Raw genomic sequence first — 19,038 nt, 5'->3', positions numbered from 1 at the left:
ATAGAGGCTTTACTGTATATCGTCTATAGAAGAAAGAAAACATTTTGTTTTGTTTAGAGTTTTTGTGTAATATAGATAGTGTTCACAAAGGATGGCTTTATCTTTCCGAAATATCATTATCTGTATAGGGTTGTTGTACATTTACCCTATCAATTATTTGATAACAGGCTAATCTAAATTGAAGATAAATAGTACATAAGTGAGAAAACAAGTATAACAATAACAAACGTAATACAAAAAGATTTTTTTTTTTTTTATATATATTTCCCTTTTGGAACAAAATGAAACAAAATCCCTTTCATACAAACATTATTTATTTTAGTGTGTTGTGTAACATTATAACGAATACAGTGATATGAATTATACACAATGGACTGTCATAGCGCAGACAACCGGAAGTTGTTCTCTCAGTCTGCCGGAAGTCACGTCACGATCGGTGCTATAGTGACCATGACGTAAAGACTACTGCCAAATCTACAATTGTGGAGACACACAATATGGAAGTGAGGATCAATCAATATGTGGAAATAGACACAAAAAAACATTGACAGGTACTGTATCTAGTTGTCAACAACGTTCAAATATCTTTTTAATGTTTCCCCAATTTGTAGTTGCCATATCAACCGGCAGCGAAATATGTCGATATTTAAACCCGAATCACCAGAGTAAAACCATATACATCAAACGATTTCTGTGAAAATATTTAAATAAAAGTAAAGACAAGTAACGTCATATAAAACTGATTTCATTTGAAAACCCTTATATACTTTATACATCTCAAATAACATCTAATGTCTGTAAAAGGTGTTTGATATCAATACAGAAACAGTCGACATACCCATAAATAATATGAACAACACCATGACGAGAAATCACCTCACAAATAATTCAAATCGTGAAAATCTACATTACTACGGAGTGAAACATCTAGTTATTGCTATTGGCTCGATTGCATCTATTTTGCGGCCAAAGACAACGACTCGTATTTTGACCAATCACAGCTGGCAATGGTTTTGACACAATAAATCTTATATATATGTATTTTTTCATCCAATTAGATAAGGTGTAACATTTGATGTATTGCGGTAACGCTGTTTTAATTACCAACACCGTTGTCATATCAAATCAAATTTCAAACGTCCAACACAAAATGACGAACTTACTTGTTAATCTGACAGAGAAGAGCTCACGTATTTGAATAAAGTAAGTATGTTTTGAAATACGATCGCCATTGTTTAAGCTGTTTTTGGTTCAGTTGTCAATATCATGAATGACAGAAACGTGCAGAAATACTTAATTAAATTAAAGACAAACATTCTTCAGTGAAATATTCAAATTATAGGTCATAGTTCTTTGCTGTTAAAACGAACATCGCCTCCATTTGAAAATCACTTCAATTAAATATAGGAATTATTACAGAATAGTTCTATTCAGAACGCATGCGAGTTCACTTTAGTTAGTCCTGATGATCACACTTGCGTTATTATTTTGATGTCAATTCATAAGTTAGCACGTTGGAGGTTTGATTCCAGCCTATGACGAGATTTATTGAAATTCTATAACACTTGGCTAACATTCGCATGGTTTGATACAGTTGCAGCCTATTGCTTCAAGGTCTGCACTTGCTGGATTACCGTTAACGGGTTCGTACAGGTAACATATCATTAGCCAGAACTCAAACATTGCATAGAGTCACAGGAGTAGAGTATTCTACCGGATTATCTAGTTGACTACCTGAAGCGAACAAACTGCTTTTCAATTCACTTATGTGAGTTAAATGTTTCAGATTACGAAAATGTAAACCACCAAATACTCAATTTGGAATTTTATTCGATGTTTCTTATGCTCAGTGATGGCTTTGTTCGTAATATAAATACACACAAAATTTACTGTTATCGATGATTTTGTTTCTAAAAATACATAATAGTTTGAAGGTACCAAAGAACTACAGTTCACAGTAAAATCATTACAATAATAGTATTCACCTATTTTCATTTCACCAATAAACAATGATAGGGGCACGTGAAAAATGATTGTTCGTACACGCATATCTTAAAAACCAATATGAATACATCATAAACATGATTTGTGCTTGGATATGGTACAGGGCCCCACCAGGATGGGGGTGATAATGATGATTGAGTGTGATAATCAGTATTAATGCTGTTACGCTAAAACTCTCACACATCTACGTTACCATCTACAAAAACTCAACAAAATTAACGCCTACACGTGCTTTATAACAGACGTATCACACCTGATTACGCGACACGGGTAATTAACATTCAGAACAATACCACTGTCATCATACACTCGCTCGTTTAACATTTTGATTCCCACGAAATACTGCTGTTACTTTGTACCAACTGGTACAGGAGAATGCCAACTGCTGATGGAACACGGGATCACGTGTGCTGGGTATTTCAAGCACACAATGCACAACCTCAGTGGTGGTTTATAAAGGATCCAGCACGTACTCAGTGGTACGTACACGTCATCACCTGGTTGATTCGTCGTTCCCGAATAACACCTCCGAATGTTGTGTACTTAGTCTGACCTCTGACCCCGTACCAGACGTGATCACATACTGACACTGTATGCGCATGTCTAGTGGAAATATGTTGTCATATCGAACCAGACGGTAGTAGGTATTCTTACCATTTTTTACCGGAAGCGACGTCAGCCCCACTTTTTTTTTAGCTGGTCTATGATTTCGTCCTGGTCCACATACTCGAGAATATGTGGGGCCTGCAGAAGAATGCCCACTGTGCCCCCAAAAGTCACCATCAGAAATATGTACAACAACAGTCGGTCCATCACCCGGGCAACGTATCGCCAGTCATCTAAAATCTGAAACGAAAGACGGAAACATGATTCCTGAAAAACTATGTACAACTTACATATATCTGTACATTTCCATTTTGATGAAAGTGCCTTTAACATATTATTGAAAATCGTGTGCCAATTAATAAAAGGAAATCGATTTAGTAAATACACAATCCAAAACATTATATTTTTCTTTTAGAATGATTGTACTTAATAGATGATTTCTATCACGAATTATGTCCCGAACTTAATACATTGACCTGGCAGGACGGTACTAACAGTAGCCCGATTACATTTGTAATTAGCAACTCATCACGTTGTCGAGTGTTTCCCCAATTAAAACAACGAAATTAATTACGTGCTCGCTCATGAGTTGGCGATCCGCATTTACATCGTGTACTTTTAAAATGTTTGCTGCAGTCTAATTATCGCTACTTTGGCTAAGACATCTGGGTATTGAAATATGTTGCAACGCATGTGTAATAATGTGCACGCCATTTATTTGAAATATAAGTGCGCATGTACTTACTGTTGCATATTCATCTTCCACCTCCAAGTGTTGTGTGATAAATCTAAGAGCCTCCGTTGCTTTCATCACTTCTGCCGACATCCGGTATCGGATTTGACCACCGTCCCTATCAGCGTTGTAATCCACTGTCGTAGGTTTTGGGTTCAAGCGACAGTTGGGGTGGTGTATTTCCGTAAGCTCCAGAACCCCGGACGGCTTATTCACCGGAAGTGTATTATGCATTTCCGTTGAACTTCCTTCAAGTTTTGTATCTTGTTCTTGCTCCTCCGGTTTTCGCCACCGTTTGTCGTGGTCAGGTCGTTCCATCATAAGAATTCTGGGTAAAACGTTTAGAAAGACGTATCTGATCCAGTAAGGCATTCTATGTGTTCGGGGAGTCCTGTAGTTTCTATTTATAACAACAACTGTACAAACAATGGCGAAAATATTCATGATGAAGGTAAACAAGAGATATTTGGCAATAAGGGGGATGGTGAGGGAGGGAGGTAAAATCTTGGAAATCAGAAGGAGAAACACAACTAATGCAAGTAAAATGGATATACAAAGGGTGATTTTTTCTCCCGCGTCTGCCGGCAGCGCGAACACACATACACTCACGAACGATATAAGAACACAGGGGATGATTAAGTTCACTGTGTAAAATAATGTTTTCCTCCGTAAAATGAATTTAAACACGACCATAGACTTTGTGTTGTTATCCCCTGGTTCAATCCTACCGGGACAGTCGATCACGTCCCACACACCACTCTTGAGGTAGTCGGTGAAGTCTAGCGTGTTCATATTTCTGTAAAAGTAAAATTTCATCTGATCGCCTTTGAATGTCCAGGAACCGAACTTCATCTCACACTCTTGTTGGTCAAACGGGAAGTACTGGACATCGATGGTGCACGAGCTTTTGTAGATTGCGGGCGGAATCCAGTAATGGTTGCCTGTGTAGTTTAGCACCACGTTGGATTCGTACGACACCTCGTAATTCCCGTCAGCACTAGGGGGAGACAAATAAGTATTATGAGAAATTATAGACTTAAACTTGAAATAATGTTATTTTCGAAAAAAAGGAAAATGCATCAATGTTTGTCCGTAAGAGAGGAACTCTGATGGGCAGGTGCAGAAATTCAAATTAATATTAACTAGATCTGAAATCTACCATGCTATATATTGCTGTGGTCATCGGACACTATAGAGGTAGAGTCGTATTAAAATGCTAAATCAATTTCATGATAAACATGTGTTTAGTTTAAACCTTATTTATGTCAACATAACAATGTCCGTTCAGACTGATTTCGTCATGTCAATATTTGTTCGAAGAACATTTATGAACGAGGTAATGAAGAAACTAAAAAAGACAAAAGAGAAGTTAACATACCGACAGAAAGTTTTATTAGTAATCCCTCTGAACTGACATTAGCGTGTGCCTTTAACTTCTCAGACAAGCCCCCGTGTTGGTTGATTGTCATGTTGTAAGTGATTGATCTATTAACCTTAGGTTTTTGCGGGTAACTAAAGTTGACGGGTAAGTAGACCCATATATCTCCGTCAATCGTCAAGTGACAGGTCAAATTATCGTCACACCCTTGTAGAGTTTTGGGCGTTATCGGAGGGGTTCCACTAACAGAACTCAAAAAACTCTATCACACTACCGAAAGCGGATCATAACCACCCAATAAACACACTCACTAGCCGAAACGTTACAATCGCCACAAATACATGTATGTGTATCGGAAGAGGTAGAAAAGGCTACATGAACACATGGTACTCATTCCAATAGCATGCGGCGTAGTAATTGATAAAATGGCGGCGTGTGATTGGGGAGGTAAGGGGCGTGAAGGGGCCGGTCAGGTGATTACTACGCGGACCCCCACATCTGAGTAGTGTACGTATAATGGGATCGTGGGATGGACGTGCTATAGCCTCATACAGCTGGCTTTGATGTACGTGAAATCATTGACAGGCCGTACCGGAATTTTAGCAATGATTGCGCGTGTTTTGTGTACAGCCATAACACGACTATATGCGTTGTTGTGACTCACGTGCACACACGCGTACAATTTTATGGACACGCCTCTCTTATCTAGTCATCTAATGCTACACCGGGTTTTGAGTCATAATGGTCTAGGTTAGTCAACGGGGTTAAATGACTTTCTATACAAGTACCTCTCACGCGATCTCTGATTGCTACAGTGTTTCCGCCACCCTCAGGTCAACGAACACATTTATATATATAATGTTTATTATTCATGAATAATTCAAGAATGATATATGGAAAACGATATAATAATTACAAAATGTCTCTGATATTGTTGAAGATGTGATTTCCTGTCTCGCCACCATCGCAGTTTTTATGCAGTCAGTGGTAATTTAGGAATCTAACGTCTGTTTTGTTTTGTCTAGCAGGGGTTGGTGTCTTAACATAAACATATATCTTTGAATTTAAATTGTGTACTTGTAAATACAGTAATTAAAATAGCATGCTACACATTTTATCATTCTAGCGCTTAACCGATACAAAAGCTGTAGGTTAACTGAAGGTTATTCATTATTTTAACGTGAAAATGTTACGCACTTCGACCACACCCATCGTGACCAACGCAAACAGAACCACAGAAGCAAAATGTGTTTAGGAAGCTACATTGTAGAAAGATAATAAAGTCCTAGAAAAGTTAACCATTACCACTACTGCAGCAGGCCTATTCGTATCCGTGACCTGTTGATACAGAGGTCGCACGCTTATAATCTAACTGTTCAATGAACAAACGAAAATGTCTATTCAAACGCCCCAATGCCAGCGAAGTCTACTTTATTGAGGTAATTTGTGGAGGCTTTGAAGCCCAGATCTTGTATAAAATAAAGAAATAATATCATCACGTTTAACTGCCATGCAGTACATGAATCGTAACAAATTAGGACAAATTGGTAGGGGGATGGCGCTGGACTTGATCAATGACAATCAATTGGGCACTATTAAAATAGAGATTTGAATTAAAAAATCTCCAATATTTTTTAATTTCCTTATTGAGCGGAGCATTCCTGCAGCCTTTAGCGCCGGTGGACTACCAGCAGTCGCCCGGGTAAGTCGGTGCAATGTGCTTGTGGCGATCTCGCCTGTATTATTATCACCACTTGACATTTTTATTAAATAATTTGTTAACAAATATTTCATGTCATGTAATAGAGGAAGTAATAGGTATCGACGCCGGGAAATAAATAAAAAGTACATTTATCTAATGAAAACAGTTAAAAGATAATATCAGAATTACAACAGATCACCCGACCGTACGGCACAGACACGCTCCTGACAGAACAAAGTATGACCAAGGTTACATATGGCTTATGTTCCTTTAAGTATTATGGCGTCAGTCTCTTACATGAACTTATTTGTGATCGATTTTCCTGAAAACGTTACTGAGGGACCTGCAAATTTCCCCTTAAAAACGTTCACTTGCCTTGGCTATTGGTTATGGCGTTTTGAGTTGGTACATGTACCAAGTCAAGGTATACGATCACATTAATATAATCTGAACTTTGGAAAGTAACCTGATTAGCGAGAAAGAGCACAGATGTTTATCAAAAGGGTGGACAACGTAAAAGGAACTACACAATGTATTTTGTCATAATGCTCAAAAGAATACAATCATGCAAGTAAGATAAGAAGCATTAACTTTGAAAGATGTATATCATATCTTGAAAACAAATCTTTCGTAAAATATATAATACAAATATTATCCATGATTGTTTTTTTTTATATGGTAGCATTTACTGAAATTTTCTCAATATACGGATTTTTGTTGTTTCGTTCCATTCATTTTGGTTGTCCCGTTCTGCGTTTTAGTGACATCCCACAATGACATGGTACGAAACAAAATTGGTGCTTTAGACATCGTTGATTTGTGTATACGTACTTGTTAAACAGCACTATATCCGGTCGCCACGCCTTCTCCGGATGTATACGTATACTGGTAATGTCTCCGAAGTCTGCGGGATTCCATTTCAGCTGGTAGTCGTACCAATACTGAAACAAAACACCACATTAAAGTACATGAGGACAGTACAAGCACTAAGGAAAATATAAAGACACATTCGAATTTCAACCGTAAAATGCTGCACTACGAGTACCACCAGGTCAATTTTGTACCAATTTATACAAGGCCAATTTTAATAGACATTCCTCAGTTTAAAGTTTTAAAGAAAATTATTACAAACTCAGAGAAGAACTTCATGATGTTCCAATTTAACAATATCGCATCGTCAATTCACGATGATATATGTATGCCCTATTTTGTCGAATAATGTAAATATTTAAAAAAAAACACATTCCATAGCTTAAATTGTTAAAAGAAAAATAACCTCGAACTCAGAGAACTTCAAGTTGTTCCAATTGAGCAACATCGCATCATAAATTCACGGTAATATATATTTGCCCTATTTTGTCAAATAATGTATATCTATTTTCTGTCAGTGCATTAGTTTCTGGCGTAGGGGAGAATTGTATTAGGTTACCGGAAGTGATGCCACGCCTTTCAATAATGGATAACTTACCAGCTGTAGCCAGACGTTGGTCTTCATGATCTGGTTTTTCTCGTCCTGCAATCACAAAGATGAATGACATTTCTGGACATACATTTTACTTGGAATCAATGTGGCCGTATTCTTAGACAATAAATAATAGTAGACATTAATTCCAGACACCATCACCAATGAACGTGATTTTATAAAGCTTTGCTAGAGGTATACATATATCTTTTATATTTTCTAAATTAAATTAAATAACCATCAATACACAATTTATATCGTAAACATGGGAGAATGTTCTAGAACATTGTTCAGTGATTGATAGTGTTAACGAGACTTTCTATGCGAGGTTAAATTATCGCTATTTCCTACAAACTACAGTAACCACGGCTGAGGGAACATTTGATAGAAGTGTTTATGAGGTGAGTTTAACAAGTGCTTGGAGTCGACTCGTACGCGGATGTGCACCGTAACAGTTAATTTCTGTGACAGTGCACATATTTAGTCCACATTTGATGCAGCAAATAACAAATGCCTGTCGCCGCCATTGGGATGAAGGCGTATTTTCCAGGCAATGGTCGATTCAGCAATGCACAGTGTATGCCCAACAGCACCAGTATAGGCTAGTCTGGACGTTATGGCTTGCCTTGCTGCCATCAACGTAGCCAAGATGGTAAAAACGACTGGATCCTATCAACAATGTACATAAACAGATGCACAATGCTATGCAAAGAAGCTTCAGATTAGTAGAGTTCTACATATTCTCTTCCAACATGTACAGTATTTGTTTATAAACACAATTTGTCTGGGTGCGGTATATTGATATATACTATCTGTGGAGAGACGATGATAAACCATTTGTATTGGTACATGAATTCATCCATCATGGTGACCGGCCAATTATTAGACCTGAAACGTACATGGACCAAATGCATCTATCAAGACGAACCAATTAATACTACCTCTCTTTTTAGACGTTGCACAGTTGCTCTGTTGACTTGACATATAATTGTGTGACCGTTCACTATCTGTGGTGCAGAGTGGTCCCATGATAAAGTGTAAGGGGATTTACATGCTCATAGTATCAAAGGAAGGTTTAAAACATATTAATCTTTAAAAAAATCAAAATCAATCAACTGCAATCGGTACAAAACGTACGTTTCCGGAGAACTGTTACTATGGTAACGCAGCAAGGTGTGATCGTTATGCATGTGACATTTTATTTTTAACCCAGTTTGGTGGTACTCATTCAATAAGCGATATCACAGATTTGAATAGAAACATGACCGGCTGAAGATCTATTTGTTTTGACCGAAACTACCGTCGACTTCCCTGAGATACCACAATCAACAAGCTTGGTACATGTGATGTAATACTATTAATTAAATCCCCAGTAGTGTCTGGTTGGGCCCCAAACCTTTCCCGAGACCAGCCTCACCTACTCCACAGCTTTTATCTCAAACCCAAGCAATAAACACAACTGCATTTCAACCGTGCAAATCGATAGAGCTTTTGAATTCTAACGAAATGGGATTTCTACACGATCGAGCTTTCCCCTGGTCAAAGTAAGATTCACGGTAAACCAACCAGTACAGTTCCGCTTACGCGCATTGTTAAAGGAGCTGATAACGGTACGTACATCACAACATGTAGCAATCGTGTCTAATATGCTTATATTGTAAAACGGGAAATGTTTTTCCCCCGTTTTGGTTTTGACATTCCTGCCCTTGAAAATAAGAGGGAATTCATTTATGAATGAACATTGTATGTAGTAAATTATGTGCATGGGGAAAGGCAAAGATAGGTGAAAATGTTTCAAAAGGCAAAAGAGGGTAAAATTGAGGGGCGAAAACAAGAAATAGCGGCTATTTTCTGGAATAATGGTCTTTGTAAGATTTGAAGGCGCGGGACTATTTTTTAATGTATGCAGACAACATTCCTGACACACTCCTGAAAGTAGGACATCCCCAGAGGGCACACAAGTACAATTAATTAGAACCATATACCAGAAACCCTCCATGAGGAAGGACTTGGAAGTTGGAAGCAACTCTCCGTTATATTGAATGATGTTATTCTCCTGATATATAAACTCGGCCCAGTTAAAATAAATCCATTTATCCTAAATGTGCAATAAATAATTCAATAAGCCTTACAATGAATTTGATGCTTCCTTTCTCTTCATTAATCAATTTCCCGGATTGATATCACCTGTACTTTACCCCTGACGAAGCAATACAGATGTAACTGAAGATAAAAACGTCGTGTTCCGAGCCGATGCACGTGACCGAAAACGCTTTATTAAAACTTCACGTGTGGAAACCTGAAACAGGCGCACGGCCGATTGTGCCCACCAATCACGATAATTACTGGTGTCTTTGACGTCACCATTTCACGAATGGTAAGAGAAAGCACGTGCAAAATTGAGTTAAAGGAAGAAGTGTTTTATGTCGAGTGATTTCAGCTGGTCACCATGGAGTGAAGGCGAGTTTATTTCGATGTCGACCACCCATAGTAGGAACATCTGTCACTTAACCGGAATATACACTACCAGGCAACTGTCAGTAATGTGGCCTTTTTTGTACTGATACTTATTCCTCTCAACCAATACTCTTAAACAGAAGTATTGCGAAATGAGTTTTTCTCGGAATGCACACTTCCACAGTATACATAAATGCATGTACTTTGGACATTAGTCTTTTGTTTGGGCGATATCAGACTGTGTTCAATTTTGATTTATTCTGAATTATGATATTTACAAACAGAATATGATGTATACTCTGCTCCTAAATGCTAAAGGTTAATTATTCCCTTTCGTAATATTGTCGAAAAAGTAGCTTTGCTGCAATACTTCAAATCTATGAAGTTTACAGATGTCGTCACCTATAAGTAGTACTGTGATAGTTAAGTTAAAGCTAAAGTTTAGTTTCCGATACAGGATCTGCATGATCCTTTACGACAGACTTCAACCATCCTCGATACGCCAGGGTTACGCTCACTTACGCTCTGTTAAAAGCAGGTAAACCGGATCGTACCGGATCGTAGAGAAGATGAACTCAATTATGTTTTCAAAACATACACCTATATAAAAGTTCAGTTATGGAATTACATGTTTGTTAACTCTGTATTCAGTTCCTTATCTATTCAGTGCTTATCCATTTTTAAATTTATGTATCAATGGTGTTGATATCACATCCTCTGAAAGACTGTTAAATAATTTTACTACTTGTACCGGGAAAAAGTTCTTTTTTTTTAATGCCCCCTGGTACCATGTCTTTCGGAAAAGTCCTGCTACAATTTTAGGAAACCTGTCGTTTTTCGACCATAAACCCAATTTAATGTAGTCAGTGATACATTACTTCACTATTTTAGCGTTCGTCGACGTAAGACGTATACAATGTACGTAATTAATATACTATACATGTACATGGTGTCACATGTCATTTTATGCACACAACATATACATTATTAATTGATTGTTACCTTGAATACAAAGGAAACACAACCGAAATATTGATCAGGCACATGTATATATATCATTTTTTACTTTCAACGGTATCTATTTTACAAAAAGGAAACGATTCTTATCAACTTAACTAATGTATACAATGTAATCATAGCTCTTGTTGGCCAGGAAGGTAACTCGAAGGGGAATAATGTGTGAGGAAACCGGAGTAAAAGGAGAAAAACGAAGAAGGCGAAACGAAATCGAAATAATGCAAGTGGAAATTCACTGCGGTTTACGTTCTTAACGCCATAAAGTATTTTGAATATAAGAGCTAGACGAATATAGATAATACAACAATATAGGGGTTTTCCTACATCTATAACGTCGGTATTGTTTCTTTTTTTTTTGTCGTCGCTGCACAATGTATTACAAGTGCTTCAATATGGTCAGGATACGGATTGATTTTATGTTGTTACTGTACCATATAGAAGTCCTGTATCACCTTTTTCTTTGTCTGAAAACATTGCTTACGTATGGTCAGGATACGGATTGATTTTACAACTATTTTAACTGAGACCCATCACTCATACATCACTGTGCAAAACATTGCATGTTAATGTAACCTCCATGTGACACATCCAGCTAGATAAAGCTAGCACTTCATATACTTTTGTTAATTTTCAACAACTGTAGACGGGAAGGCTTAATAAAATCATAAATGACCCTTTGTATCACATTTACGGGTAGCGTAACAAATATATAATTTTATGCAGTTGCTTTTGTTCGTTTTTGCTTTTTGCAAGTTTAAGTTGTGTTTCCCGACCTTAATCAAGAGTATCGAGAAGTTTGTGTTTTTGAGTGTATGGAGAAGTCTGTGTGTTTTTGTTATACGTTATAGTTATATGCGCATGCCTTTCATTTGGGTTTCAGCGCTTCTTTCCCGCCATCGCTTGAGAATATTGAAAGAGAATACCAACTCTACAACTAACCAAAGCAGCTTAACCTTGAAATTATTATCTGTAACCCTAATCAAGTCCCTTATGGCACGACTGTGTTAGTCTTTATTCAAAAATATTAATTGTGCCCCCAGTGTGGTTAAACAGGAAGTATGAGACATCGAAACGAAAGACATTGTCTTATAAACCCTAGCCTTATATCAAAACCTTTCAAACCCTACTTTCTCCTTTTATGGGTTTCGTTTCGTTTCCTTTCAGTTTAGGTCTTTTTCGTTACTTTATATTTCGTTTTTTATTTTTTTATTTATTTTTCAGTCTCTTTTCGTTTTGCCTTCGTTTCGCACTTTTCTTCTGCCCGTTACTTGAACATCAATCAAACTCGTTCGTTCTCACATAGTGAATGTTAGAAGAGGGTAATTTAAATCGAGGCTTACCACCGTGATGATCTGACTAAGAGCGAGGCTGAAATTGACGATGAGCGACTGCGATACGTTCTCTACAGGGCGAATCAGAGGATTGTAGTTACTTAAATCAAAAAGCTCCTCTACCAAGGAGACCTCGTCCTCACTGCCTAGTCCTGTAAAATACAAACAGCACAATTAGTTCATTCTGCGAATAAAACAGGAACTAGGATAATTGCCATCCATCAGTGCAGCAGTACTTGAACACGTTTTATCATTATTGATAAAGCATATGTAATCATAACATACAAACTACACGCATTTATATATAGCAACGTTAACATAATCACACACATCATTTTTTAAATATTATCCTTCATTATACAAAAAGAAATATCGACATTGTACTAGTGTATCACGACGAGACCTAATTTTTGTTCGCGCCAATTCGTTGTCCATAGGTATTTATCAATGTATGACATTTGAGTGTCCCTTATGAAATATAGCAGTATGTTAGATTCAGTATGCGGCACCCCGTAGGGAGCTGTTTATTAATGTTTCCAAACGCATTCAATTGATTTTGTTCACAGGTCAAAATAAAAGTTGCATTGACATAGTTTTGGTCTGTTAAACCCCCTAGACATATGCATGCACTACGCTTGCATTATTTTATGACAAAATATTGTTGATGGACGCATTGGGAACGATGGTTCCTTGATTGAGGTCAAAGATCATAATATTAGTCGCAGTGACATAGGTTTTGTACACGACACGTCTTATTCTTCCCTTCATGTAACCTCATGGTTTTATATGAACTGCATGTACGTGCATTGAAGGAAAAATCCTTCGAAAACATGTTATCTTTCATAAAGGTAATAGGGCAATCTATAGGCTGCGGTGAACAAATTTAGATATACATGTAATAGTATATGAGACACGATCCGGAAATAGATTTTCTTTGATGTTAGAGGTTAAACTAGAGGTCACAATGATCTAGGACTTGGTGCACGACTCTCCAACTTAGCAGCAGGTACCCACATACTAAGGTTGATAGTCCTTCATGAAATAAGAAGAAATTCTCTGGAAACCATTCGGACGTTTGCACGCACGTAGAGACCCAGGAACGGACAGAGGCACACACAAGACGAATTACAATATCTAAATTTATCTCACTTTCTTTTTTACTCCTGTATTATTAAATGAATCAATATCTTACATATATAAAGTATTGATACTTGGCGTGAATGAAAGTCACACGTTCATATATCTGTACATTGTTATATACGTAAGGTATAACCAAGGGTGGTACATTACATAGGGATCGTCCAAAAGCGTTAGGGACTGTCAATTCTAGCTAATCAAGACCCAGGTAAACTCTCCAGGGTATACACATAATTATTCATAGGGGCCTCTATCTCAGCCTGTCTTCATTAAGCATGCGGCTTAGCTACTTTGCATGTTCTGTCAATCACTAAATTATACACGATTGTTCTTTCAACTTTTTCTATAAGCAAGGAGTTTTTTATATTCTATGTTTCGTTTCTAGAAACACTACTCACGAACACTATACACTATACACGTGTATTTGTGTAGTCCTAATGGCCAATCAACACCAACAATGGGACAAAAGGCAGCTTCGTAGACAAGTGGTAAGTTGAAAAAAGGTAAAAGGGAAGAGGCCCCAAGTATTGAGGCCACTAGATGTAACTGTATGTGCATTAAACCGAAGCTGGATTATTCAATGTCTAATATGGGGACAGCAAAGACAAAAAGAACCAGCAAAACAAATGACACACAGTATGAGCAAGACTTGCAAGGAACGAAGACATCACATGACAATAAAATACATGTACAGATGTACTTTTAAAATAAAATTGCCGTTCTGACTCCACTGTGTACACAACCTTGTTCATAACAGTGCCAATTAATTTTCATTCATGCCATCTAGCGTATTTAAGTGTAACTACGATAATCTCCACTGAGTACAATTGTGTCAAAACGGATTTCAATTACTACTTCTAATCATGTCATACTGCTCAAGCTTCGGTCAATATCTAGAGTTCGAGATGTATTCATGTTAATAAGTGAGAATGTCGTACAGGTGTGTTGCAGACCTCCCTGTGAGCTGACAACGCCGATAGGGACGTGTATTTGTCTGTCCCAGCGGGCACACTAATCGACGCACGTGCTCACGCGTGCCCTACAGTGCTTGTTGACGGGGCCTAACAATGGTTGTTGACATGACTGATTGTTATGACACGTGTTAATTGGTGCTAGAGTATTGGAATACACTACTCATTAATGACATGCGCATTCTATTGCTGCGTAGAGCATACCTCCTGAGTATTGACAGAGCAAATAAGAGAGCACGCGCACCGTGTCAGGTTGGAGGCACATATCGAAATGATGTCACACATACGTTGTAAACAATGTATATGCAAATCTCACTACACCTTACTGACAAAAAAAACCAAGGGGATCAATCAGGCAATACTACACAACGAAAACCAGCCGTCCATAGATGTAATTTTCGAGGGTTATCAGAAAACTTCACAACAAAGATCCGCTGCTTATATTTCATCAGTGTTAAGACCTTCTGACCATATTTCCTGACGTCATCAGCGTTACAAACGCTGGATAGGCTAACAGACATAGAACCACTAACATTCATGGCAATTTGTTACCGAAAACACTTTAGCAAAAATGTTGCCGCGCGTCTGCCTAATGAGATGAGTTATCACACATGCTTTGACCATCGCCTCCCATGACATACTGACCTCTTACCATTGGCTTAAACTCATTGTAAACATAAAACAAGTATGGTCGAGCTGTGAAACACAAAATCATAACTTTTCTAGCCGCCAACAGTGTAGTAGTAACCACATCCCGTACTAATGGCCAGCGTGTCAAAATATAAACGGCGGGCGGCGAACACATTGCTTTGGCATTGGCTACTTGATGTGTTTACTGCACTGTGCCAGTGTTTGCACATCAAAGGACTGTACCTGTTCAAAGGCTGGACCACGTTACACACATACGAAGTATTTGCGGAGTATTTGGTAGAACCACTCAACAATAAACAGTCACATTTAAACTTGGCAAAGGACGACGTTTTACATGTGTATTGTTGAAGTATTTATTGAATCATGACATGGATGCATTTGTATGCATTTGACTTGGTACAGTAATTCCTTGGACTCGTTCAACGGTAATGTTGATTTGAAGCACTCTTTCATAATGCCAAAACTAAGTTTCACAATTGTCTGTCAATACAAAATTCGAGAAAATAATAGAACTCAAAATTGATAACAATTTTGCAATGCTCAATACAAAATGTACCTATTGTATCACATGCATCGAAGTTTAAATAGGGAGTGGGATACCATTTCCCTTCGCGAAACACGTTCAAGTTCTTGCAACTATGTTAAAATTTATCAAAGAAAACACCATGCCTAATAATTTGCTCATACTCGACACAGCATACACATAGGTGTACAGTACTTGTACCTCCATTTGCATAACAAACAATGCGGACCACACAGCAAGCGTAGGTGGATCGCCACATGTTACTTTGTCATACCCATGCTCGATGGCAGGCTTGCAAAGCTTTGGTGACCGATGTACGATCGATGGGTAGGGGGCACTCCTTTTTACTAGACAACAATAACAGCTCCAACAATATTAAGATCGATCTAAAAAGGCAGGAGCACGTCTATATGTAGTAGAGTAGAAAGTCGAATATATATAAAGAATTGTAGATCTTAATGCATATGACAAAAATCTGTGTCAAAATACAAATTTTGTCCATTAATAGCAAATATTCTTGTGTCGCGCGGATAAAAAGATCAAATCAACGTTATTGCATATTGGATTCCAAAAACAATTTTTGTGACCGAAATACAGTACAATACATACAAACAACCACAAACTTTTGCAAAACTGTACTTAGTATGTTGCAAGCTGTCTTTCCTCCACCCAAAATATTTTTAACCAAGAGGTTTTAAATTGAGCAAAAGATTCACTAAATGATAAAAAAACGTTTGTAGATTTTGCACGCCATATAATATTGCATTTGTTTTATTTCTTTCAAAAACCATTGTATGAGAGAATACAATGCGCTGAAAAAATTAGTTATTTTCTCATCATTTTGTGTCTAGACTGCCAAAACAAAGCCGAACCAATAAAGTGGGGGAAATATATGTATATTAATCTATGATAGAACACGTATTGTTAATGACATTGTATACCTTTATAACCCCTTCCTTTCATCATGAACAATAGTGTCAATACGACAACGATGGAATGAGATTAGCGTCGCTCTATCGCCGCCGTTTTCTTTACCCCAAACTCCCCAACCCCACACGAAAATCTAACCCTATATAACAAAAGAGACATCATCCAATCACACACGAGAAACAATCCCGGACCCAAACTCCACAAGAGGGACAAACCCTACAAACATCTGAACAGTATCGGTATCTTGTCTGCGACACGTGCTAATCGTACGAACTGTCACAAACGTGTTACAATATGACGCATTAAATACAAAGTGAATCGTCGTTGGATTAAATAACGTCAATGCTAACGGAAGTAGATTTCATCTCGTCGTTTACAAACCATCATCAAAAGCAGGTACAACTAGTTCGTATTGCCATTAATGTCGTGTACAATGTAATCAGTGTGACTTTTTTCTGTTGAAGTTTTCATAATTTTACGGCTTGACAGCAATTAATGTCATTGGGGCCATAATCATTGTACATATACATGGTATATTTGTTCTATCAAACACACAATTATCTTCACCAACACTCAGTTGAGATGTCCAAAATGTAGATATGAATATGTGATAAAGACACGTGTGAGCTCTACCAGATAGGTGTGAATAGTCAAATATAGTTTATGGACAGATGTAATTTTTGGACATGTGTGCTTTACAGATAGGTGAGCCTTATAGACAGGTGTTGATTATAGACAGGTGAAGCTTACGTACAGGACTTTAATACACGTGTTAATAGAGAGGTTTAATTCGTATACAGATACAACTTATAGTGTAGTCCATTGACATATCAATATAAGTATGTACTTTATAAACAGGTGTTCATGCAAGGTGTAAGTGCCAAACAGGTGAAGTTTATAGTCAGGAATAGTTTATAGACAGTTGTTGATAGTCAAATATCTAGACAGCAGTAATTTATAGACAAATGTACAATGGTAGTTTGTAGACAGGTGTAGTTTATAGAAAGGTGTTTAAAGATGGTTACCATTCGAAAATTGACATCAAGCTGACAAGGTAAGCTGAGAACCCTCAAAGACCTTTACAACAAACGTAATTTCTACAGAAATTTGGAAAGCAAATAATTGATTATCAAAATAATACTTTATTTCACTAAGCAACAAAGCGATGTAAAGAGGAGATTAGACAGAGCTATAATGGATTTGGCAAACCATTATGATTACAAGATCAAATAGTTACTTGAATTCCTAAGATGTCTGTTTCACAAAGAGACGTATATTTGTTCAGTGTCATGTAAAACCGTGGCGTTACGATACCCACCGTCTCTGCATTTAAACGGATTTGACAGTACCTCAATTAAAACGTGATGAATTAGGTAAGTAAACATATTATGGCAAAAATAGCATTCAAGAGTTCATTTAACGATTATGTTCCTTAAACAAGAAATAGTCGATTAAAAAGTGAAAAGCAATCAAATGTTTAAGGCACTTGCTAATACCTCTCCACGCATTTAACTGGCTTGAACGCGCAGTGACTGACTAAGGTAACAGGTAGGCTTGAAATGTCTCGGTAGACGGTTCAAGCCTTACAACAAAACGGAATGTAAATCAACGATGAAAAGAAATGTTTGCCATTGATATATTTTAACATACATAATTGCTGGGGACATATCGTACCACTCCGAGAGCGTACTATATAAGAGATGATCACTGATCGGTTAACAATGGTATAATTTAACAGGATTGACGATTCGGTGGTAGAATTGTTCATACGAGCAATGTAAACTAAACACGCGACATGGAAATAATTAATCGTTCTGTGCATGCAGTTAAAAGAAATGTTTGTGATTACCTAAGTATTCAATCTGTTTTGCATAAATAACTGAATTTGGATATTTAAGAGCAAGGAAAATGACGACGATTTAGTCATCAAGTTAAGTTCAGGGCTGTACATGCAACGTTTGACGTGGACGCGGTGCACGTCAAGTACAGCGTCTGTGTTCAAATCTTCTACATCTCATAAACCAGTCACTGTGTAAAAATACACAACACAATTACACTGTCGTTATAGTAACGCACGTGTTTGACCAGATGTAAGTGTAGATTTATAGCACGCGCCTGACCTAGGCGCGACTGTCC

The 19,038-nt window shown here is 37.5% G+C and overlaps 1 protein-coding gene across 2 annotated transcripts in view; it reads right to left on the bottom strand.

Moving 5' to 3' along the window:
• Positions 1-326: 326 nt before the first annotated feature.
• The window catches only part of LOC110462157 (acetylcholine receptor subunit beta-like 1), a 74,546-nt gene continuing 55,834 nt past the window's right edge, over positions 327-19,038 (bottom strand). For both annotated transcript variants that reach the window (XM_021515999.1, XM_021516000.1), the window contains exons 2-6: positions 12,700-12,842; positions 7,892-7,936; positions 7,255-7,364; positions 3,356-4,340; positions 327-2,850 (exon numbers count right to left, since the gene is read on the bottom strand). In XM_021515999.1, coding sequence (XP_021371674.1) covers positions 2,680-2,850; positions 3,356-4,340; positions 7,255-7,364; positions 7,892-7,936; positions 12,700-12,842 — 1,454 coding nt within the window. In that variant the 3' untranslated portion in view covers positions 327-2,679. The remainder of the gene's footprint in view (positions 2,851-3,355; positions 4,341-7,254; positions 7,365-7,891; positions 7,937-12,699; positions 12,843-19,038) is intronic.

This window comes from Mizuhopecten yessoensis, unplaced genomic scaffold, assembly GCF_002113885.1.
Source record: "Mizuhopecten yessoensis strain PY_sf001 unplaced genomic scaffold, ASM211388v2 scaffold10755, whole genome shotgun sequence".
Taxonomy (NCBI): Eukaryota; Metazoa; Mollusca; class Bivalvia; order Pectinida; family Pectinidae; genus Mizuhopecten; species Mizuhopecten yessoensis.
This window is presented reverse-complemented; position numbering and strand designations above follow the sequence as displayed.